The sequence below is a fragment of the Polyodon spathula genome, chromosome 4, assembly GCF_017654505.1.
Source record: "Polyodon spathula isolate WHYD16114869_AA chromosome 4, ASM1765450v1, whole genome shotgun sequence".
NCBI classification, from domain to species: Eukaryota; Metazoa; Chordata; class Actinopteri; order Acipenseriformes; family Polyodontidae; genus Polyodon; species Polyodon spathula.
The window spans coordinates 69,361,171-69,386,659 of record NC_054537.1 but is presented as its reverse complement, the minus strand read 5'-3'; the positions used below and the strand labels follow the sequence as shown (position 1 = coordinate 69,386,659).

The window sequence follows — 25,489 nt, the reverse complement described above, 5'->3', positions numbered from 1 at the left end:
AGTTTTAAACAGAAATCCAATAGATATTCAGAGGTACAGTAATATTTTTCATTAAGAAAAACAACTGCGTTACACTCCACTACCGTTCTCTCTCCTTGTCCCACCCCATAGCAACCAATACACACATCTGATTTGCTGGTACAGTACTCTCTGACTTCCCAACTCCCACCTAATAGGCTTTCGTTAACTGTCAGTATTCAAGCCCTAAAAACACACAACAGTAGAATGCTGCAGATCGGGGCCTCTCATGCTGCCACTTCTAAAATGCCTTAAATCATGTAATAAAATATTGCAGCGTTTGTAAAGCATAGTATTATTAATAAAGGCCGCCCTCATTTAAGGGCCGCAATCATTTAGATCAATTTAAAATAAACGCAGTGGCACCAAATTGAAGTAATACGGTGTGTGTGTGTCTATATATATATATATATATATATATATATATATATATATATATATATATATATATATATATATATATATATATGTATATTGTGTAAGTGCACCCTACTTTTTCATCCCTGGTTACACACGCCTCCGTCTCTATGTTGTCAATGATGATTTCGCGAAAGCGTGTGTTACGATAAACCGATGCGATTCACGTCGAGGTTTTCATCGAAGTTTATTATGTAAAAGGGTGGCTCCTTCAGAAACAAACAAAATCCTTGCTGTGAAAGGGTCTAAACACAGAATTTCCCTACCTAACGAGGAGGGCTAAAGTTTCTTATCAGCAGAAGCAACTTAGACCGAACAGGGCCCCTCACTTATATTCTTACCTTGTGGGAGTACCAGGATTCATATGTTATCAGAAAATATATTTTAACAACCAAGGCAGAACTCACTGACATAGCAGACGTTCCAGTTGAAGGGCCCCTTGCTTTTACAATCTTTTAGCTTAACAAGTGAGAGGCAACTTCCTGGTGCAATAATATATAGTATTAGTTCTAGAGAAGACCGGATACATTCTTATCTTAGATAAATGAGATTAAAAAAAAGCCTGGTACTGTATATTATTAGTTTTAAGGAGCAGCCTGGCACCAAAAAGTATATTATTAATTTTAGAGATAAACACCATCCCACAGACCAGATATTTAGATTTAATTAACCCTTCTGATGCATGAGGCACAGAAAAAGTCCTATAATTACAGGAGCAAAAATACAGCCAAGTATCAGTTGAGTTTGGAAACACATACTTAACTGGTCCATCTTTTGAATACATCTCTGCAAAGCTGACTGCAGGTTTTGTACTCAGCACCTCCAGTTTGGACGACTGTCCTTTCTTTGTTCTGCTTTATATTTTAAGACTTCTATCTCTGCAGGAGGGGAAGCATAATCTTGAATTTATATCTCACCTATACTGAAGCATGATGATATGGGATATGATTATTTTTTTAGCTTTAGAGATGTTGTTATATTGTACGCAATTCATGTAAATGGGTGCCTTTAGACTGCCTGAAGGTGCGGTACGTAACAATATTGCTATAAGTATTAATGTTGTTAGTTTGCAAAGACACCAGACTGCTTAATATATGCAGTCACAAATGTTTAGCAAATACTGGTGTTATTTAATAATGGTACTGTATTTTACCACCAGAACATCATTGGGAATGAGACGGTACATCTTAGTGGCTTATTTGGTTAAATTTAACAATTTTTAAGAACTGTTTTTTAATAGTATTTTATATATAAAATAATATTTAAAAAATTAGTTCTTAAAAATTGTCACTCTGTATGCAAATACAGACTTTTGTTCGCTTCAATAACAGGCATTTAAATATTACAGTGAGGGTCTCACCCTCACAATCTCATATCAAGCATCTGCTTGTCAGTAATATAAATCCGATATCCTGCTTTCTGTTCCTTAATTCTGAGATGCCATGTGATAAAAAAATATTTAAAAAAAACTAAATCGATTGCGCTCTGTATTTGTAACCCAAAATAAAATTGTATTTTGCCAAACAATTTTACCTGTGCCTCGTATTTTGCTTCAGTTTCTCTACAAGGTGAAAAATACAAAATTAGAGCTTATCAGAATCACGAAAAAGTAGATCACCATGATCTACATCGCAGTACAGGATTAACATTACAAATAAAAATGTTAATTATATATGTATGCTTCTGACACGTTTCTTTATATATTCAGTCTGTAATACTTTATATAATGTGTTGCAAATAACTTAGTAAGTTTAAATCACAATTTAATTAGCACCATACAATACAATACAAATGTATTTCTATATATAGCGCCCTTCACACCATGGCACCCAGAACAACATACATAGTTAATAACAAAATAGCATGCATATATACACACACACACACACACACAGGTTTGTAGAAGTACTACACGACCAGAGTCTTGGTTGACTCAAACAGCAACCTGTTTGAGTCAACCAAGACTGAAACTGGGGGCGAAATTCTCATTTCAGCATGACAATGACCCGAAGCACAAAGCCAAAGCCACACTGGAGTGGTTGAACAAGAAGAGAATTAATGTTCTTGACTGTTATTGAATGTTCAGAACTGGAGCAATTTTCCTGTGAAGAATGGACACAAATTTCACCATCCTACTGTGCAAAGCTAATAGACCTATCCAAAAAGACATATGGCAGTAATTGCTGCAAAAGGTGCTTCTACCAAAGTACTGACTTCAGGGGCTGAATAATTATGCAACCAGTAAATTGAATTTTGAACATTTTCTTTGCAAGTTTTGCTGACGTTTAACCTCCTTCTCATATAACAGTTTTCAGTTTAACCTCTATAGCTTTTAATGAAAAAAGTTTGTTTGAAAAACTGTGCACACATTATTTGTAATTCAACAGAATGTGACATTATTGGTAGTGGGTGAAAACTTCTGCAAACCACTGTGTGTGTGTGTCTATATATATATATATATATATATATATATATATATATATAGCCATTTGGATAAGGGAGACTAGTCAGACAACAGTTAAGTGCTGCGAATTTCTCAACGAGTAGGAACAATCTGTCGAAAAAACACAGAAGGTCCTGGACCCAAACAGTTAATGACTTCTACAAAGATGAGATATCAATTAGTTATGAGTGAAATCTATAGTTATGAGTGATGCAAGCTATTTCACTCAATGTTTTTCTTTCTTTAAGCAAGTCAAAGTTGTTACAATAGTAGAAAACACTAGCAGAGGCTTTGAATAAATTGTTGATGCTCATAATGCACCAGAGTAGAAAAATGCAACATGTCTAAGACTTTTGCACAGCAGTGTATATGAGCTTTTAGTGTTTGTTTATTGACTTCGTTATTTTAGTTAACCTCTCATGATATTGAAACTTAGAAGCATAGTTTTAAAACACAGCTTCATATTTCTATTTTATGTTCATAGTTTTTTTGTTATATATTTGAAAACATCAAATTGTGAATATCATTTTATAAGAAATATGAAATTTGTGAAGGAATAAAACCCTATTTTTATATTTAAACATTAATCAAATAATGGAAATGTTGTCCTGTATATTAAGCAATTAATATTAAATAATATTTTTGTATATTTCCAACATAGTGGGGTCATGGCCTACGATATTTAGGTGGTAATGTTTAATATTATATCTTCATAAAGATGCACTAAAAAACTGTAACAAATTATTATTACAACTAATACTTGGCAATCCCTTTCAATTAGTACCAAAAGTAGGCTGCAAATTCTGTTAACTGGTATGCAAAATAGCAGAATTGTACTCCTGCAGGTGTATTTAAAAAAAATAAAAATAAATTAAGGTATAAAACTAGTTGAGAGGAACGGTAGTTCCTCGCACCAAGTTATCAGCAAAGCATGAGAACTGCCAGAGGTTCTCTATACAGCAAGGATAGTTTATGTGTTTTCAGGGTATTGGCACAGCAAAAGTAAATTAGTCAAAAGCACCACTTCACTTTTAATTTGTAGTTCCCAACATTTATGTGAAATATATATAAAACATGTTGTTGATATGAGATACTTGACACTTTCATTGAACATACACACTTTTGCACACAACTAACTGGCAGAAGGAATCTCTCTCTCTCTCAGATTTGAACCCTAACTAGTCATGCTTTCACTCGAACTAAATAACAGCTACGCTACACAGACTAACCCTTTCAACAGACTAGGCTAATATTTACATTTACCCTATCCTAACCGCATTACATTGGCTCAATATAAGTTGAACATTCTTGCTATTCCCATAGTGTGTGTGTGTGTGTGTTATAGGTGAAAAAAGATGCGATATCTGAAACAAAAACACATTGGAAATGTGAAAAAACAGCAAGTTATCAAAAGTGCCCAGCTATGTAAAGTGGAGATATCAAAAACACATGCCAAATTTCAAGAAACCATTGGGGCAACCTTGCCCAGCACCAAGCAAATAGGCACAACTATCAAAGCGGTGAGGGCCATTGTTGCCTCAATTATTTTCTGCTAACTTGGCTTGTGTTTTTCATGCACAATAAAAGCGGATCGAACTTGAAAAACATGAAAAACACAAGCCAAGTTAGTAGAAACAATTGTGGCAACCTTTGTGCTGGGCAAGGTTGCCCCAATGGTTTCTTGAAACTTGGCTTATATTTCTGATTTCTCTGAATTTAAATGGCTGGGCACTTTACACTTCACACCCTTGGGGGGGGGGGGGGGGGGGGGGGGGGCTTAGGTTGGCCAAGGTGTCCTTGGCTCACCACACATCAGCGACCCCTGTAGACTGGCCGGGCGCCTGTGGGCTTGCCTCTAAGCTGCCCAGAGTTGCATTGTCCTCCGACGCTGTAGCTCTGGGCTGGCTGCATGGTTGGCTGATGGCACACGCTTCGGAGGACAACATGTTCATCTTTGCTGTTCCCGAGTCAGTGCAGGGGTGGAAGTGGTGGGCTGAACCTAAATACAATTGGGCATTTCAAAGTGGGAGAAAAAATGGGGCAAAAATGAATTGCCAATTGCTAAATTAAAAAAAAAAAAAAAAAAAAGAAAAAAAAAAAAAAAACCACACACAACACTGTGTTTTAATCAGTGATGGAAATAAGACTCCCGTTGCATAGCAGTTTCACCCATTCCAGATTCTATCTTCATTTACTGACGGGTGTGCCAGAGTCAGAAGATAATGTTATGGAGATCACTTGCATGCATGTTGCAGAACAAAATAGATAAGAGGGAGGAGAATTTGTCATGGAATCAGCATACATTACAGGAAAGGAGGGACCTCCATGTCATCAAGAACTTCACACTCCCTGCTGTTAAGTACCGTGATGAGAACCTCCATAAAATTCCTGACCATGTCCAGCAAAGATTATCACTGCTTATCTTGAACAAGAAGCAATCACAAGGATAGACTGGTCAAAGAGATCTCTAGTAATTTGGTTGCGTATCTAAAAACAGTTGTTGGTGCGATCATCAATTATATTTTAGTAGCAAGTGTGCAACCAATGCATTCACAACATCAAAAAATAAAGAAAAAAAACTGGTCAGCTACAAAACGGATTTGAAAATACTGAAACACGCTTTTTCAGGCAAGCTCTAACTCATGCAAGTGTTTTTTGCACTTTGTCCCTGGGATTGTAGTCCATTGTTCCATTATTTCCATTGTCAGCAAGGACTTGAAAACTACATATCCTTGTACCACTGCTGTTACTGTAAATGCATGCATCAAAGTATAATAATAATAATAATAATAATAATAATAATAATAATAAATAATAATAATAAATCAGTGCAAATGCTTGAGTAGAATATACACATTTTTTCTCCAGAGAAAATGCATTAAAACACATTAAGTTTTGAGACCTTCAATCAAATAGGACATCTGACACAAAACAAATAATAATGTACTGTTACTTTAAATGCCACAAAAAACTCTACAAGAAAGAAAAAATCGGAAGTCAAATTTACATACCAGTCATTCTTTCCTTTAGTATGAAAAACAATTGCTCTTTAGGAACGGTTTCAACATCTTGCCTGCACAGGAGTGATACTCTGTGTTGTCTACAGTGATGGCCAAAAATAACTGATTTATTCTTAACAAATCTAACTGAAAATAACATTAAATTGTTACAGCTGTTAATTTCTAAGATGTGTTGAACAAACAACATTTAGTTTATATAACAAAACCATATTGTTTACAATGTTCCAAACACATTACTTTTACAATGGGATAAGCCCGCTTGCTCTTTCAGGATCTCTTGGCAATGCCATGAATCCCCTTGAATCCCTTCAGTTTGAGAATTAATTTATTGTATTTACTACTTGCTCTTACATGGACTTTACTCTGCCTAAACCTTTGGGTGGGTGAGGATCCCTCATGTCCTTTGTGTTCATCACCTGCAACATTAAGGCACATTTTGACAGGATGTAAGGTGGGTCTTAGCCAAGGGTGGTTTACTTGTTCCATCAAAGCATTACACAAAAAAGACAATATTCCTCCATCCAGGAGAGCAACCACCAAGAAAATGTGTTAAAACCAAGCCTCGCTCAGGACAACTGGAAGCTCCTAGAGACTGGAAAATGCTGGCAGATTTTGGTCAACAGCTTATTTTTCCACCTGAGATTGCCACCACTAACCTTTGACCAGACACTGTGAGTGGTCTGGATCAGCATGCCTTGTTCATCTGGTAGAGTTAACAGTGCCAAGGGAGGATGCTGTGGATGAGGCGTTTAAGAGGAACAAACTTCGGCATGCTAGCTGCTGAAGCGGAACAGCGAGGATCTGAGAGTCCGGGTTTACCCAGTGGAGTTGGATTGTCGAGGATTTGTGGCACATTCTACAACCCGGTTTCTCAGAGATGTCGGGTTCAGTGGACAGGAGTTGCGTCGCACAGTGAAGAACTTATCTGAAGCAGCAGAAAGGAGCAGCAACTGGCTGTGGTTGAGACAGAAAGATTCTCAAGCACAATAGAAAGAAAGCAACGCTGATGTACGGGTAAGTAAGCTGGGCTGAATTGAGCGGGTGATGGAGGGGGGTGATGCTGGGATGCCAGAATCACTCCAGCCCTCTTCAGGTGTCGAGGGCTAGTCGACGAAACACCGAGGATGGAAAGTGCCCACTTGAAGACCCCAGAGATGTACCCTACTTAGCTCAATCCAGATGGTTGTCATGCTGATGTGCTGGGGAGACCGCACTGTGGTTGATCCCTGGAGCCAGCATCGCAGCCGTTGCTTGTGCTGATGCGCTGGGAAGGCAAAATAAGCTGATCCCTGGAGCTAGCATTACACTTCAGCCATCAACACCAGGCAGAAGGATATCTACATCATCAGATGGAAAGAAACGCAAATGGATGGAGATCACATTAGTTTACTGTAAAGCTACGTCTTAGTTGGTGCTTGTCTTGACGAGAGCAAAGTTCAAATCAGCATGAAGTTTTAACATCTGCTCTCATGTAATGGAAATCTTATAAGCACATATTTACTATTCTTGTAACTGCTCTTAGTGGAAATCTTTACTGTATTTTAAATTTTCTCTTATTTGCATTTGCTCATATGTACTGACTTTATTCTATTTTATAACTGCTCTTATCTGTAATGTGATACTTTGTATTGTGACATTTTATAACAACTTGTAAGTCGCCCTGGATAAGGGCACCTGTTAATTTATTATTATTATTATTATTATTATTATTATTATTATTATTATTATATTAATAATAAATAATAATAATAATAATAATAAACATATGTCACACTACGAAGTGTGATGGCTTCACTCCGATTTTACAGCATTTTTTGTTACACAATTTACAAAATGCCTTTGTAACATAGTCATATGATTGAATCCATGTGTTATTTTTTTTCTCACTCCATTCAGTTTGCTTTTTAGTGACTGGTTCATCAACACCACCAGCCATCGGGACACACCAGTAAAACCGTGCTGAAGTACACGTATACGCACACCCGGGCCCTGGACGCACGCACCAAAAACAAAAGAGCATCCCGCATCATATGACTGCAGGTTAATGCGATTTAATAGCCGCAAAGATGCAAACAACTCACTCAAACAACACGCCCTGAACTAAGTATATGTAGGCACAATTCAGTAATTGATAATTTAATGTTTTTCTGGGATGATTAGTTCTCTTATTAATATTTAATTGACGTGTTACAAAGATCGAGGATTTACTATGAGCACGCATTCACAAACAGACACAAGGAATGTTCAATCAATATTAGTATTTTATTAAGTACACAAATAATAAACAGAAAAGTCAGAAAGAAAATTTTAGCCTCTAAGCACATAACAATTCAAAAGCTCTCACTGCACTCATGCTGGCTAGCACGCAATTCAAATATGACACCGCCTTTCTCCTCGGATAAGCTGCAGCTCGAGCAAGCTGTGACGTAGCTAGTAGCTTGCTCACACACACACAAACACAGCCTCAGGCTGAAACAATGCAGACAATCTTAGAATATATCAATTTAAGCTTATTAATGGTATGTAGATTAAGGATATGGCAAGTTTACTTTTAAAGAAATTCTTCATACAACAATATGAGGTAGACTACTTACAGTTACTTCATCAAGTTTCACTAAAAAGTTATTTAACACACGAAGTGTGCAAATTAAATAATTAACAGTTAAATTCTACGTGAATGTGTTATAATTAATTCATTTAGTTCCATGAAAGGAAAATGCAATTGGAATTATACTCAACGGTTCCTTGAAGCTTAGACTTTTGGTCTGCTGGCTTGGAAACTCAATCTGTTCAAGTGTCCAGTACAAAAACTCTCCTTTCAGCAACAAATTCTTCAATCCTACTGTGGCAGGGCGATTGCTCAGCACAATGGTAAATGAGTGTTGGTGTGATTTTATATGTGGGAATGGGTTTATTGTGTGTTGTTTTGGAGTTGATTTGTTTGATTGAATTATTGTTCACAGACGGTTGCTCGATTGAGACTTGCTGCCTGCTAAGCTTGGTTGAGGGGAGGGCAGCAAGTGATTGGCTGTGCTGGTCCATAATCAGCAGGTGGACGGGTCTCGAACCGAGGTGTCCGCCAGGTAGAAACATCAGGGGAGAAAGCTCGGAGCTGCTGCAAGGCCTGCCGTTTTCACAGCACCTTTGATTTATAGTTTGTTGTACTGTGTTTTATTTTGCATTTTTGTACAGTTTGCTGTATTAGTCATCTGTGCTTGTAACATCACATGACCACCTTTATTTTACGTTCGTTTTCTGTCTGTTTGTTAATAAATCCTGCGCGCCTGTGCCGGCGTTTTCAACTTCACACCTTCTCTCTGTGTGCTTGAACAGCGGCACAAGGAAGACCCTGTCACTTTTAAATTGGATCAAACTCAGCAACAAAGCTTTCAATTCTCGAGAGACTCAACAAACAGCTGCAACAAAGTCTTCAGTCCTCAGTATAGGATCCACAACAGTGCCTGTCCGCTCTGTCCTCTTCGATGAATCTTTTAGCTACACACGTAGCAGGGCTGAGTTTCTTTTGGATACTGTGGTTTTAGGTGTACAGCAAACCTAGACTGGTTTGTCTCATAACAGTCTCTGTTTTACAGCAGTCCTCCAGCCGGGCTTCAGTCTTGTTGCTTGTGGTCGTTGACTCACTTGCAGCTTGCTTCCTCTTCTTGGTTCCGTTTTTAGGGAGAGTCTTGGAGTTGCAGCTTGTTTAGCAGAGTGACAGCACCTTGTTTAGCATTCGATGTGGAGAGCAAAATGTTTGGTTTTGCTTGGATATTTATAGTGTTTTCACTCTGCTGAGTAGCCACTTTCATGAGGTCTTTTGTGTAGCTTGCCTTTTTAACTCACAAATCTTTGAGATTTGTCCAGCAACTTGTTGTTGTAGTTGGGACTTGTTGACATTTATATTTTATGTCTTCATTGCACCTAACCGCTTGTGTTTGTAGCCTCACTTTTAGCCTCACCCTGTCCAGATGCCTGCCTCCTAGCCCTGGTCATCTTCAGTTCAGTATTCCTGCCAGGAACCAAGGGACCCATTTTTCCTAAGACACAGCAGTTTGCTCTTTTTCCTAAAATGTAGCAGTTTCAATAATTAGTCCAGTTATATCATTAATATTTTTCAACGTTTACTCTAGAACCAAGAGACTTGGACCTAACAACTACAAAATGAAGTGGGGGGAGCCAGATTCTTTCAAAGGACAAATGGCATCGATCGAGACGCGGGACAAAGCCCATAATATTAGGACGATTCTGAATTTATCGGGACATTTGGTCAACCTATGTTGCAGTAAAAAAAAGAAAGTAGTACTTGATCGTTTAAATAAAACAGCCCTTAATTTTCTGAGCTCTAGAGCTGTACAGATGTCTAAAACAAATATATAAATACACAACCTCTCCTGTAGGTATAGAACATATGTCCTATTAGCTTGGGTTAACTTTTTAAGTTTACTTGTTCTGTTAAGGGTATTTGTGTATTTCACATTTTGTCTTTATGCAATTAAAACAAGGCAATAACCAGCCATTTATATTTTTACAGACATAAATAAACTAAGATGTTTGATTTTCATAAACTTGGTCCCTTTGTTACTTACTTAAACTATGACAGTATATAGATCCGATGCTGTTTAGATCAATAGAATAGACCCCTCTGACTTTAAAAGATGGTACACCTGCATTAAAGTCACTGGAAAGATTATGAGTTTTACACTCAACCTTTAACTGTCTGGTGTTTGCTCTTCCGATTACAACCTACACATTTAGTATAATTTGATGAGATAAAAATCTGTAAAATCTACAGCATTACAGTTTGAATTACTGAGGGGGTGTACTTTTTTTTTTTAAATCAGATAAGACTCAGACCTTGATGGTTCCACGCTACCCAGCCTCTTTTGTATGTTTTTCACACCGTAAAAGTATGGAGCTTGTGGTAGGTTGGTAGGCATATTAAAATCCAAAACTCAACAGTGTTAGGACAACATACAAAATTTTAGGGCTCATCTAGTATAGAAAAAAATAGCCAGAGACAAAGTATTGGCACCCAACACTTAATACAAGAAATTCCAAGAAAACATGTTAAAGGGTACATCAGCACTGCATGAAAGACAAAACAAACCTTGCTGTTCCAAATGTATTTGATCATTGTACAATAATCTGAATGCGCCTAAACATCTGCATAATGCCACACTGCTAATGTCCAAAATCACTTTTCTCGAGCACCTCTTCTGAGCCAAAAACATGACTTCCGCATGTACCCTCACATGTTCTCTGAAACGTACCGGCGTATGCCCAATGAGGCATGGTATACGCTATATTACCTCTGCGTGGAAACACACTAGTCTGTGTGACAAACATGGTCCGTCTAATTTTCCAAAAGGAAGTAACTTGTACCTGCTTTCATTTTGTGTAGTAGACATTTTTCACATTGTACATGACTCCCCAGGCTGCACGTAATTGATGTTTTAAGGTTCAAAAGTCCTTTCGCTTTGAGAGGGCATATACTAGTGGGATAATGGGAACTCTGCTTAGAACTTGATAGGGAGTGCTGACCTGTGAGTTTTAAGAAATATATATATATTTTTTTAAATGAAATCTGATGTATAAAATCTATTTGTATTTTGTCTAATACTGTAAGTCTGAATTACACTCACTGATAATTGCTAATTGTTTTAACTTAACAGTGTAATGGTTACTCTGCACAACTGAGAAGCAGTTGCACTGTCCTCCCAAAGGAGATACTACTGGCCCTATTTCTGTAAATAAATAAATCAACAAGAGTGACAGACAGCAAAAGCAGGTTGTCAGGGTGTCAATTTCACGAACAACCGGTTAATTGTTGTGAACAATAATGTCAACAAATAAAATATGAACAAAAACCAAAATACAGATGGGATTGAACCAATAAAGAAATAACAAAAATAAGAAAGATTGGAAACAATAATAAGAAAGGAAAACAAATAACAACAGGAAACATATAAAAAATAAAGCTGGTACAGAGAAGTAGGAAAGGTGGACAAAACAGGTAAGTATAAAGATGGTACAGGTAAGTTGGTAAATAAAAAACAGAAGGCCAAAAATTAGCACAAAGGAGAAATGGCTGTAGTGACCGGTGAGCCTCAACTAAACCCCCACACACAAACACGACTCAAACATTTTTGTTCAGATTTTTTTCTATTTTAATTTGATACTTTGTTTCCTGCATTTTTTGTTTTTGTTCTTTTGTTACTTTGGTTTTCAGTTACATTGCTCTGCTGGACTTGTTAGGCTTAACTTTCATGTACAATTCACTGCCATCCAGACTGTTATTACTGTTACCATCTGTGATCATTTAATTTACCTTATTGTCTGTCTGTGCATTGATTTTGTGTTTGGGTCGTGTTTGTCTGTGGGGGTTTAATTGGAGGTCCACTGGACACTCCACCCATTTTCCTTTGTGTTAATTTTTGGCCTTCTCTTTTCTATATACCAACTTACCTGTACCATCTTTATACTGACCTGTTTTGTCAATTTTTCCCACTTATCTATACTAGCTTTATTTTCACCTGTTTCCTGCAATTATATGTTTTCCTTTCTTATTATTATTGTTATCATTGTTTCCAATCTTTCTTATTTTTGTTATTTCTTTATTAGTTCTATCCCATCTGTACTTTGTTTTTTGTTCATATTTCATTTGTTGACATTATTGTTCACAACAATAAACCGGTTGTTCGTGACTGTCTGTCACTCTTGCTGACTTATTTAGTTATAGGAATAGGGCCGGTAGTATCTCCTTAGGGAGGACAGTGCAACTGCTTCTCAGTTGTGCAGAGTGACTGTCAATAATTGGTGGTCCGTACAGGGAACCTCTGTGTCTCATTAAATTGGTGGTGAAGTGCCTTAAATGCCACAATGTGCCTTGGGAAGAACAGCTGAAGAAACTTTTCAGAAGACCAGCACCCCTCATCTGCTGCTTGTTTTGCCATCTCTCTCATCTGGAAGGCAGTCTGCCCCGCAACAATTCTCCTTTGAGGATGGGTTGGCTGATTACCGTGGCTCCAGAAACAAAGGAAGTCTTCCCCAAGCAAAGCTTGCTATTAAAATCAACTTTCCAGAGTTTGGCGGGGAGGCCAGCAGTGATGCCATTGACTATGTGGACAAGTTCGATGAATTCCTTGCGCTACAGCCCATGACACCGTATGAGATCAAGGCAACCACATCCAGTGTGCTGAAAGGCTCAGCAAAGAGCTGTTGGGTCACGGAGCACAAGGGAATTCAGCCCTGGGAACAGTTCAAGAGTTGAGTGTTTTTCATCAAGCCTTTCTGCTGTCCGACTACCAGACAGAAATGGAAGACCGACCATAGAAAAATGGCAGCATTACTGGAGGGGGTGGAGTTTGAGGTTGTCACTGACCACACTGCACTCTCCTGGGCATTCAATAACCCAAAAACCTCTTCCAGACTGAACCACTGGACTCTTCGCCTACAACAATTCACTTTTACTGTTATTTACATAAAGGCAGTCTTAACCTTGTACCTGATGGTGGGACAAGACCACCAAGATTGTGAACATTTTGATGCAGGAAAACTTCACCCCAATGGGGAACACCGCAACACATTATTTCAGACAGTGAACCTCAGTTCACAAGCCAGCTACTCGCAGCGGTGTGTAAAACCTGGTGAGTCCTACAAAAACTCAACACCAGCTACCACCCACAGACCAACCTGACGGAACGTGTGAACCGCACCTTAAAAACCACGGTTTGCATCCTTTGTTGGGAAAAACCATCAGCTGTAGTAACAGTGGCTACCTGAGTTCCTTTTTGCCCTCAACACCGCTAAACATGAAACCACTGGCTTCTCTCCTGCAGTAATAGTGCTCGGAAGGACCATCAGAGGCCCATTGGACCAATTAATTGCTGTTGCTCCTGCTCCATCCACCAATCCCTACCAACTGCTTGATCGCCAGCAGCAGATTGCCGTAGAGGAGAGGGATCATGTGTCCAAAGCTCAGAAACGGCAAGCTTGGAATTGCAATGCCCGGAGAGCACACTGTCAGCATGAAGAAGGCGAGTTAGTCTGGATAAGATCTCACCCCTTATCTGGAAAGTTTTCCACTAAACTTGCCCCTAAATGGTTTGTGGCAACTCTTGTAACCAAGAGACTTGGACCTAACAACTACAAAATGAAGTGGGGGGAGCCAGATTCTTTCAAAGAAGATACAGTCAACATTGTTAATTGAAAATGCTATTATGGCGTTCATCCCTTGCACCTTTGGTGCTATATAATGTGGGTGTAAGTCTCACCCACCTATCCCTTTAATTAGGGTCAGTAGCCTGGCCAGGTTAAAACTTCATTTCCCACAGTTCCTTGCAACTCTGTTCATCCTCTCTCCACACTGGCTCATTCAAATATCCCCTCCTTCAATCTCAGAGCTCCTTAGAAGCCAGCACCTGTACTAAAGCTGATTGATTAGGCCTGGAGGGCGACTCCCTTTCTCTGAGGAATCCATCATAACATACAGCATTTAAAACCAAAATACAGCTTGTACCAGCTTGTTCCTCCAGCAGCAACTGAAAGAGACTTGCCAGCAGATGCCTCAGCAAGGGCAGCTGCAGCAACAGTCCTCTGCTCCAGGCACAAGCAGGACTTCCTCTTCTGTGCCTTCTGGCCAGGCTGAGGCAGCTTACAAAGACAGCGACTTTCAATTGTGGTGTCAAGCGGCCGGCACCGCGCCGCGCCGGCTGTGACGAGCTCCGGGGACAGTGGCAGGTGGGGAGTTTGACTGGGGCGGTATACCTGTCACCTGCACACCTATACATTTGCCACCTTGATGTTAGGTATTTAAGCACTGTGATTCTTTCATTTTGTTTGTTATTTAATAAAATATGTTTTAAACCTTATAATTTCGACTGTTGGACTTGTGCAGAGAGCAAATCTATAAATCTATGTGCAACCTGATGTTTTTTGTTTATCTGTAGTTTTTATTAAAAATATTTTTAAAAAATGTATCAAAACTACTTTTTTTTGTAGTCCTTGTCACGTCAGATTGAAAAAGCAGAACTGTAGTACCACATATGTCAGCACTTATTTTTGTATTTTGTTTCTTTTTTTTTCACCATTTAAAGCTGGAAATGCCAACAATGACTTTTCACAAGGACAGAACTTTGCAGTCGAGAAAGTGTATTTTTATGGCTGACCCTGTATTATATTTGTTGATGTAGTTTTGTCTCAATCGATGGATGTGAAGAATAACGTACCTTGCATGAAGATTTCTTAGGGTTGGTTGGGGAGTGGTTCAATAGTTTTATAAAATGGTCAAATCAAGTCCAGCTGTGGCTAATCCCATAGGGTGATCAAATTTACCACTTTGACTAATTTGGCAGCTTGGGGTGCTCCCATGCATGTACCATTAAACACGCAGTGACAGTGATGAAATGTTATTATGCTGGTATTAGGATAGGGTTAAAACGAGAGCAGCAGCTACAGACACAGAAATGTGTAACCATTTATAAATAAACTCGAGTGAGAGTTAAACTCACATAGCCGTTTTTGTACTTTCAACTAACAGATATATATTCATGAAAAAGTTGCATGTGCTCACTGCTTTATTAGATATAGTACAAGGGAGTCTGTGCACATGCAAGGCCACACAATCGAATGTTGGTGTTTTGCTAGTTTAATTGATCAAGATTTAAAGCAAATGGAGCAGTAGGAATGAAATAAGGACTGTAGCCCATCTCCAGAATATAGGTACATATTGTCTTATTATGTATTTCTAATGCATTCTGTTAATAAAGTCTCGTTTGACTAAATTGTTGTAGTGAACAGATTTACTGTGTTCAATCCACAAATAACACTCACATAAGTGAAGTATAGGTAACAGTGGTAATGCATGATAAGCACAGCACTAGTTTCTACAGTTATACCAACTATGGAACTGTTCTACATCTACGATGAACTCCAGGTGTTGTCAATATTTGGGGTACAAATCTGGCACTGAGATCCAGAGATTTCTTAAAATGTTTCTTAAACTGGTAGAAAGAAAAAAAAATCTATTGCTTTATAAAACAAGAACTGTAGTTTGAATGAATGAACAGACAACTACTTTATACAGGATCTGCATAACTAAAAGGTGGGGGGAAAATAACGAAACCACATTTCTGCAAAGGAAGCACTATCGTCACTGTGGTTTTCTTTTGAACACATTTTTTTGTGGTTGTGAACAAACTGAAGATATTTTAGTCTTGGAATTAACTTTTTTTATGGAACTGGTAATATTTGAATTTCTTTGTCATGAAATGTACATTCTAAAATATCTTCAAGAAGTATATCTCACCAAAACAACCTCCACATGAGCTAGTCCTTAATAAGAGGTCATTCTGAACCATGCCTTCCGTTTGGATGACTTACGACTCCCCTTCTCTAGTTCTGCACTAATGTTCCATTACTTGCCTTTCTGTTGGTGTGTTTACACTTACGACCCGGACCTGAACTTGTTAAGTATGATCAGATTAAAATATTCTTATCATTCGAGCCATCTGTTTACACTTTACACTTCAGCACAGACCTAGGCTGGCTCTGGGACCGTATGAACATGCATAGCCCCTGACTGCAGTGCGTGCCAGTCACATCAGATCCACCACACCTTGCATGTAGACATTTCCCCTCCTCAAAGCTTAGAAGCGGAAGTGTGTAACTCAACAAGCCTGTGACTCATGTCACTTTTGTGTTTCTACTTCAAGGTAGTCATTCTGTTCTAATTAAGTTTAAATTTTGACATCAGAAATGGAGCAGAGCACTGAAAACTTGCATATCGGACATTTAAAGAAAAGTGTTATTGTATACATTTTTTACATCAGGCTGACAACTCTTATGTAAATGTAATCAATAACTTATTTCTGCGATTCAACAAAAGCAAAACAAATTTGTTTAAATCACTAAAAAGAAATGTCTTTACCATATAGCCCCCCCCCGTCTTTTGTAATCTTTTACGTCTGTTTTTGACATCCAAATTTGCTTCTTTTTATCTGGAGGTCCCAGATGTTCAGCAGGTTTCATTTTTGATGGTTTAAAATCCTATAATTATAATAGATGTTATGATAATAATGGATGTTATGATAATGAGGCTCGACAAAATGCTTGTCTAATGAACGTCTTGATTGTTGGAAAGTATAACGTAAATGTGCCAATTATAGAATATCTTTAATTGGCACGTTTGTATAATTTTATGTTTTATGTATTTATCTTATCAGCCAATAGTTTTCAGCTTTATGAAGAACTGGGGAGGACGGAAGCCGATAGAATGAGAAGAGGCAGGCAGGCACTAAGGGAACAGGACGCAAACAGGAAAAGAGAAAAACTTTCAGTTTCTTATCGACTTTACTGTAATTATTTGTTTAATTCTAGATAGAATAGTACCCACAAAACCGAACATTTCGTCATACTGACTAATCTTCTCTGTTCAATAATAAACTAACATTGCTGAAGAGGTTGATCATAGCGGAAAAGCGGCTAGGGCAGATATGCAATGGATTACTGTATTCAAAATATGGTCATAGGTTACGTTTGTAGATACTGTACAGTATGTGTGGAGAAAATACAATTCTGACAAAGTTTTGCGGCAGATATTGTTTGGTTCTGTTGTCCGAGTAACAATCACAACTCCTTGTTGCAGTTGTCTGTGCCTGTTTGACGTTGACAATAGGGGCGTTACCCCCAATTGGACGTGGCAAAGGTGGGCCGTCTCAGGGACCTCTGCATTCACAGTAGAAAAAACAGACCAAAGCCGTCATAGAGCCCTGTTTGCAGCAGGCCACCATTAGGAAGGCTGGAAAAAAAGTTCTGAGCCATTTCAGAGTTGGCCTATAAGCGGCCAGTGTAAAAGGGGTACATGTGTCAAAGAGAAGTTGCCAAGGTTCTATAGCACAAGTTATTTTATGTAACTTTCTCGGGATACATGATGGTTGTGTGCAACTTTCTCTCACGTTTACATTATTACACATCTCTAGACGATCTTTTGACCAATTATGAATTAAGAATACCATAGTTATTAAGAATATCAGAAAGGAGTCACCCTGCTGCCTAACAGCCTGTGTTTTCAAAATCTTCAGTAGTGCTTATCAATTGTGATGAACCTTGTTATCACAAGCTACAGTGCATATGAGATCCATCTGTGTGCATGTCAAACTTACATTGTGTAACTGAAGGGAGGGGTTTTATAATAAACTGTAACAAACAGTAAACATATATTTTGGTAATGCTATGGGGTTGTGCTGTGTATTTTGTGTTTACTTGAGTTTGTACAACATCGGCCCACATCACACACACAGCTGTCTATTCTAGTTCATAAAAAATCATTTGGCATGTAGGAAAAGACAGCCAAGGTAAACTGTAGCTTTTGAATGGCTACCACTGTACATCGGATTTAGGTCATGGTGATATACTTTCTCTTGTCTACGATGGCTTTTATTTTTAATTGACAGCCGTGGCAGAGGAGGGCTTGTGGTGTTTCATGAAGTACACAAATGAAGAACAGTACCTTTCTCCAGCCAGGGAATCTGATGTAGGTGTCTTGAGGTAGATCAGGTATCCCACTAGGAATCTTAAAGCTACCTGCAAAGAAGGCAGGAGCGAGGAGTTTGGAAGGTGCAGGCGTGCCACGTCTGTATTCCTGTCTTTCGTTTAAGAGGCCACTGCTGACTGCATCGTCAATATTCAATGTGTAGATTAACCAGCCGCTCAGGAGGTTTGGACCCAGGGTAAGATTGGACACAAGACCCTGTGGAGAAAACAGAGCCTCTTAAATTCATGATTAGAAATTTTATTTTATTAAGGCAGAACTTGCTTCACTGAGTTTACCGTACATTTACTATGCATCGCAAATCTAATTTATTCAAACCCATTTGCTATAGTTCAACACAACACAATGTAATAGTACCTGATGGAAGAGGAGGGGCTAAAACAGAAATATTTAATCAGTGTCTCAGATTTAAAATGACCAGACTAGCCTTGCAACTCACAGCCTCTTTTTGGCCTCCTGATTATTTATTTACTGTACTAAACAATTAAAAAAAAAAAAAAAAAAAAAAAAAAAAAAAAAAAAAGCAAATTATGGTATTGAATGCCTTTCTTTGTGGAGAAAAAAAGCAGATTCCCTTCACAGGGGTGGAAAATAATAAATGATTCTATTTGGAACCACATGTCTGTGTTTTGGACTGAAGTTGCATGTGCACAAAACACACAATGTAACCTCACTGTATTTACTGCAATAGATTGCGGCTGTTTTTTTTCAAGACGGACAGGGTAATAGATAAATGAGATATAGCCGATGTATTTCAACATTATATATATATACACACACACACACATACACACACACATCAATTTCTGCAGTTAGACACATGGTCCTGTTAACAATTCTGTCTCCAAATCAGTATTCTGCAGTTGTCCACCAGTACTATTCACTGCACAGAAGATGTGTCGGATGTGTTGGGCTTCTAAATGGTAGATAAATACCTTAAAGTCATTGATGTCTTTGCCATAGTTTATTCTGCCCATGTTCTCCACAAGTACGTCAAGCTTATTTCCAGCTTTTCCAGTAATATTAATGGTTAAAGTTTTGTCTCTCTCAAGAATACCATTTGGAACCTAGGCAGAAAAAAAGCAATCAACACCTCAAAGGTCAGCTTTCATTGTATAGTATAAGCGCACTGTGATGGACTGTTAGTAGTTTACTAAAAAGTTGCATGAATCTGTAGAAGCTACGGCTACTTTGTAGACCAGCCACCTCCAGAGTTGGGGTTCATTAATTATAAAATTGATTTTCTAACAATTAGCCCACCTATTTTTTTTTTTTTTTAATAAGGTTCTACATAATACATGTGCACCCCAGCGATCTCTGATTTGTGGGCTTGTGTACCTTTGTGTGGTAGAGTTGAAGCCCTGATGGTAACGTAAAAAAAAAATTATATTATATATATATGTGACAGACTGGGGTGTTTTGTCACTGTCCTTTCTGGTCTTGAACACAGTCTAACAGGAACCAACCACTCTGGACAGCAGTATTTTTGTTTTAAACAGGGCAGGGCCTGTACGTTTATTTCAGGGTTATCTTTATCCAGAGTCACACAAATCAAATTTCAACAACATAAACAAAATAAATCAAACAAAACCTAACTCTTTATTACCGAGTGCTACCTAAACCTTATAGTTATCTTTTAACTACCCCTTTCTACAAGTCAGACAGCTAAGCTGTTTCTGACTGAACAAAACATGACTTAAACTAGGCAATACGTAGCACACCATCCTTTTAATCTATTTCGGTTTTTCCGTCTGTCATCTCCTTTACAAAGCTTGCATTTGGAAAAATCATGCTCTTTTATGGCTGCCTAATTGGAGTGAAAACCCTTGTCTCAAAATGGTCACCCCTGTGGAACTCTGGGAATTGTAGTCTTTTCTGACTTGGCAATTTACTTGTGTGACCCAAATTCAGCAGGGAGGATACAGGCTCATTGTCACTCTTGGACCAATATACACACCCTTTCCCATATATTTTATATTTCCCATACAACATTTTCCCATATATTTTATAGTTCACTTTGTCACTATATATATATATATATATATATATATATATATATATATATATATATATATATATATATATATATATATAAAAAAAAAAAAAAAAAACATACAAGACTTTAGTCGAGTCAAATTGGATAATTAAGTAGTGTTTGGCAAAATTACTTCAGTCACAGCTAATAATATTCATTGTTGTTATGAATGTATTACATATGTAATATAATTTGTTTTGTTTTGTTTTTGTAAATGATTTTCCACTATGGAGTCATGAACACTCACCCCATCAACAGTCACATAAGCACGATCATGGACACCATTTAATGGTGATGATAGAGGGATCGGCTCACTGCAGTCTTTAGGTAAGACTGTGCGATACAGAACAAATCCAAAAAGCTGAAAAAAAAACAAAACAAAAAAAAAGTCACTGAAATCCTAACATGACATACCACACAAGAGATGACCAGCAATTTGAAACGAGTGTGGTCAACGAAGTCCTGTGGACACTTGAGCTAATTATTACAACATGCCCATTTATATACAGTCATGTTAGATCAGTTAGTTTGATGCAAAAATTTCACATCAGTAATGGATTTTTGAGGGGGAAAAAAATAAATGTAGGCTTAAACAATAAAGTTCTGGTCAGAACCTAAAAACAGGCAAGCACTTGAAATTCTAGGAGAATATTAGATTTTTTTTTAGAAGAGTTACATTTACATGCATTGTGTACAGAGTCAAATAATGATGCGAATACATTTTAAACAGGGTGGTTAAAACAGCGTTTAGGAACCTACAACACTTGGAAAGCCCTGAAAATCCTGATTATTTAATTAATAAGTCATTTCTAGATGTTCATACCTGGTTCATTTCAATGAAGGTCAAAGGGTAGCTGCTTTTGACTGGTCCAGAAAACGACAGCATATCAAGGGCGTCTGTGACTGTCAGAAGCTGAGGGGTGGGGGGGGAGGAAATGTGTCTGAAACTATTTAGCTAGTGAAGATTATTTACAATGATGACAATTTCCCATTTAGACTGTGGTCACAATTAGCATAGGCCTGGATCCTCTGTGTTACTGCCTTGCCATCAGAATGCTGTGAGCTGACACTGTTAGCACTTGCAGTTCTATTCCAACACATTAACCACAACATCAGTGCTGGGGCTTCTCTTTTTCTAAGTATTTCAACATCTGCACTTTGCAGAATTAAAAAAAAAAAAAAAAAAAAAAAGAGAGCGATAAAAAGAAACTTTCAAAACTAAATATATTTGTTGCCAACAGCATTCATGAAGCAGTACAAGGAGATTTTGTACCAGTTCAGTCTTTAGTTATTTTAACCTGCTGTCAATTGAGTCAATCAGTGTTTAAACAACATCTACACTGCTGCGGAACTAAACCAGCAGAACTGTTTGCAAAGAAGGCATCCTGTGCTAAAGATGCTGCACTGACCACACACTTTTGTGGCTGTTCAGAGATTTTATATATATATATATATATATATATATATATATATATATATATATATATATATATATATATATATGACACACACACACACACACACACTTCTTTCAATAAATAACAGGAAACATCTGAACTTCAAAATACTTCTTCAAATGTTACAGTCGTCTCTGGCTAAGCAAACTACCGTATTCCTTCGAATTTACTGGCCAATCTCAAACCATCCATGGCATACAGGCATTTTCAAAAAAAGCGTCATTAGCTTCCAGAGAAATTTTAAGGAAAAGTTTTTACAATTTCAGCGTTTCTACCAAACAGTACCAGCTTGGACAGATTGGAAATGCTGATCAGACCCCTATATTTTTCAATTTGCCAAGCAATACTACAGTTTACAAACTGGGAGAAAAACAGGTGCGAGTAATCACGACTGGAAATGAGAAGCAGCACATAACTGCAAAGGCCATTGCACACTGGATCCATTCTGACATTTAGCCTCCATCATAGCGAAAATACTCCACAACAATGACCTTCTATTACTCTCCGTGTACGGAGCCAGAAATTCCATCACTTTCATGTACTGCCCCTCTTTTCTGACTGTTAAGTCCTGACTGCTCTTGCCCTGTCACGCTTCTTTCTCCGATATGTGTCTCCAGGTTAGGCCATTGTTTCTTTACTTCTTTGACTACAATTGAAATAAAAAAAGTATAAGCTTGTAATAACCTATAATGCACAAAATCTGTGTTTTTGTATGTTATCAGTTCATAATTTCATGTTTTATAATACAAATCATTCATGCCCAAGTCCGTGGAAATGTCTTTCAATGTGTTTTCTTTTTTTTCAAAGTCTTTGTAATCTTTGTTGGATTTATCATAAAGTAATTTCTGTTTGGCGACGCACACAATTAGATTTTCAATTTTGTTCAGAGATCTGCAAGAATCCATGTGTCTTCCCGGTTGTTTTTCATTGACCAATGTATTTAATGCATGTCAAATCGGATCACATTGAACTTGTTTCGACTCCAAACTGACGCATCACTGGCGTACGACAATTACGGACTCAGCGTGCAAGGGGCAATAGGGAATGCACATGTTAATTTTTTTCTATTTAGACGCATGTTAAATTCGTATGCATTATCGGATCCCGTGTGCAATGGCCTTTATGGTCTGTGTGATAGCAGACAGAAGCAAACTGTCTTCATATGCATAACTGAGCTTGTATCTTTGTAAATGCATATTTATTTGAGGTTTTATTTTTTTCCTCCTCTCAAATTAAGGGTGGGAAATTTGGGCTGCATCTTAAATTCGAAGGAACATGGTGCTCTCGCAATCAGTTTTGAAAAGACTGAATAAACCATTTGAATTTGAGTTTGATGATAATGAGTTATCAGGTAACCAAACAGTACTTTATCAGTTCTGAATCAGTTAGCAACAAATCACTATCAGTGACAAAAAGGTGTTCAAACTTCCTGTTCCTTTAGGCAGAGCATTTATAATGGAAAAATTCTGCTTGACCACAAGGTTGTTCCCTAAGCTAAAGTGTTCTCTTAGGAGGTGTTCCTATATGCAGATACTATTACATATTAAAATACAGTTGTATCACTGTTGCAGAAGACCATAAGCAAAGATGGGTTGCTATGCTAAAAATATGTTTGATCGAAATAACTGTACATGTTATGCCCTCACTGCATAGAGAAGAAAATACATCAGTAAATTTTTGAGTATAAATGTTGTATAGACAGAATCAGTTATCCCTGTTTAAACTTCATTTTTTTACCGGTTTCATTTTAACAGCTCCATAGGCAAACTTAGGGGTAGATGGAGGTATTGGACCATCAGGTACTTTTCTGTACTGTGAAGATAATAATTTAAAAGTTATATTAAACCATAATTATCAAAACAATACATGTATGTTTAAGTACATGTTTTCTTTTTTTCCATTTAGGCACACATTTTTAAAACTATACAAATAATACAACACAATTCACATTTCTATTGCACCTTTCATCACAAGGATCCCAAAGTGCTTCACAGACAAAAGAAAAGAACAATTAAACCATTACATTAAAACAGTCTAATACAAAATATAACAAAACAGAAATTTAAAAAGAGATACTTTTAATTGTAAAATTTGAAAAAAAAGATTTAAAAAAAACTAGGTTTGTAAAAAACCATTGTGAAATAGAAAAACTAAAAAAAAGTTATTTTGTAAAATAACCATAACATTTGTTGACAACCCTTATAAAAGTTTACCACAGTATTTTTGCAGTTTTAGCATGCTTTACCCATGGTTTTTCTATGCTTTTACCATCATTTACCTTGGTTTGATTTGTTTTTTTAATACACTTTACCACACCTTGCTGGCCTTTACAATGCTAACCTATACTTTACCACGAATTCACTTTGCTTTATTATACTTTATTATGGTTTTACTATGGGAAACATCAGCACTGGACTGGACGGGGCATTATCTTTTAGCACCAATGTCACTTTTTTCACACCATTTTGGTTTTCTGGCAAATATTGTAAATAAATGGCAATATTGTATATAAAGAACAGTTAACCGGCTTACAGATTTAGTCAATTGTGGAGTGACAATAACAGCTCACCATTTTTATAACATCCCGTATGGCAAAGTATTTGTCAGTCAGATCCCCTGCCTCAGACAGAGGAGAGTCATAGTCATAGCTAGTGGGTTGGGGAGCATATGGAGTGTTTGCACCTGAAGGGAGGAGAAAAAATACAAAAAAAAAAAAATAACATAGAATAGCAATTATTTCAAGCTTGATTCGATTAATCTTTACCCACTGGGATAAGTCACCCTTTATTTTTATTAAGAGTATTTTTCAGCACAGGGCAATCCCCTGGATGACATTAATCCCATCCAAGAGATTCAACAGTTTTGCAAATGCTCTAATAAAATACAGCTGCAGCTTTTCTTGTTGGGATATACAGTAGGATGATACAATTAAACCCTAAGTGGCAATATCTACTTAGGTGTATGTACAGTATGTTGTTGGATATGCTGTCCTCTGAGACAAAGTTGAACATCCAAGCCATGTTTCAAGTGCATTAACTTTTATTCTGAAGAGAGCCAGCCAATTATCAACTACTGTAGATATTTACACTTTTCCATTCTAACTTAAGTCCTTCAACGATAAGATGTATCTTCATTCACTTTTCAGATTTGTCATCCTCAGTAGTGATAAACGCATGATGACAATCTGTTAATGAGGTCTGAATATACCTAAACAAAATAAGATAAAGCATTCAAAATTCATTACTGGTTAAAGTCAAACCTCTCACCATTCCAATAAGCAAAGTTAGTTCCGCCAATAAACATATATCTGAAATAAAAAATAAAAATAAAAAAACAGCATAAGAAACAATTATTATTATTATTATTATTATTATTAGACATATCTTTGCCATTCACTTTCATTGTGAGTTCTTGGGGTGTTATCTTGTGTTAAAGTGACTTTGCACTTTTTGGGTTAACAAACATCACAAAGGGTCAACAGCAAAGCAGCCTGCCACAGAGCCTGATGGCCTAATGGCATTCAGCTGAAGTGAGCAGAAGATTACTGAC

The 25,489-nt window shown here is 37.4% G+C and overlaps 1 protein-coding gene across 2 annotated transcripts in view; it reads right to left on the bottom strand.

Moving 5' to 3' along the window:
- glb1 (galactosidase, beta 1) overlaps positions 1–25,489 on the bottom strand; it is a 43,987-nt gene that overhangs the window by 2,426 nt on the left and 16,072 nt on the right. For both annotated transcript variants that reach the window (XM_041248467.1, XM_041248468.1), the window contains 7 exons: positions 25,207–25,247; positions 24,510–24,622; positions 23,678–23,752; positions 21,307–21,396; positions 20,731–20,844; positions 19,384–19,515; positions 18,407–18,646 (listed from right to left, as the gene is read on the bottom strand). In XM_041248467.1, coding sequence (XP_041104401.1) covers positions 18,407–18,646; positions 19,384–19,515; positions 20,731–20,844; positions 21,307–21,396; positions 23,678–23,752; positions 24,510–24,622; positions 25,207–25,247 — 805 coding nt within the window. The remainder of the gene's footprint in view (positions 1–18,406; positions 18,647–19,383; positions 19,516–20,730; positions 20,845–21,306; positions 21,397–23,677; positions 23,753–24,509; positions 24,623–25,206; positions 25,248–25,489) is intronic.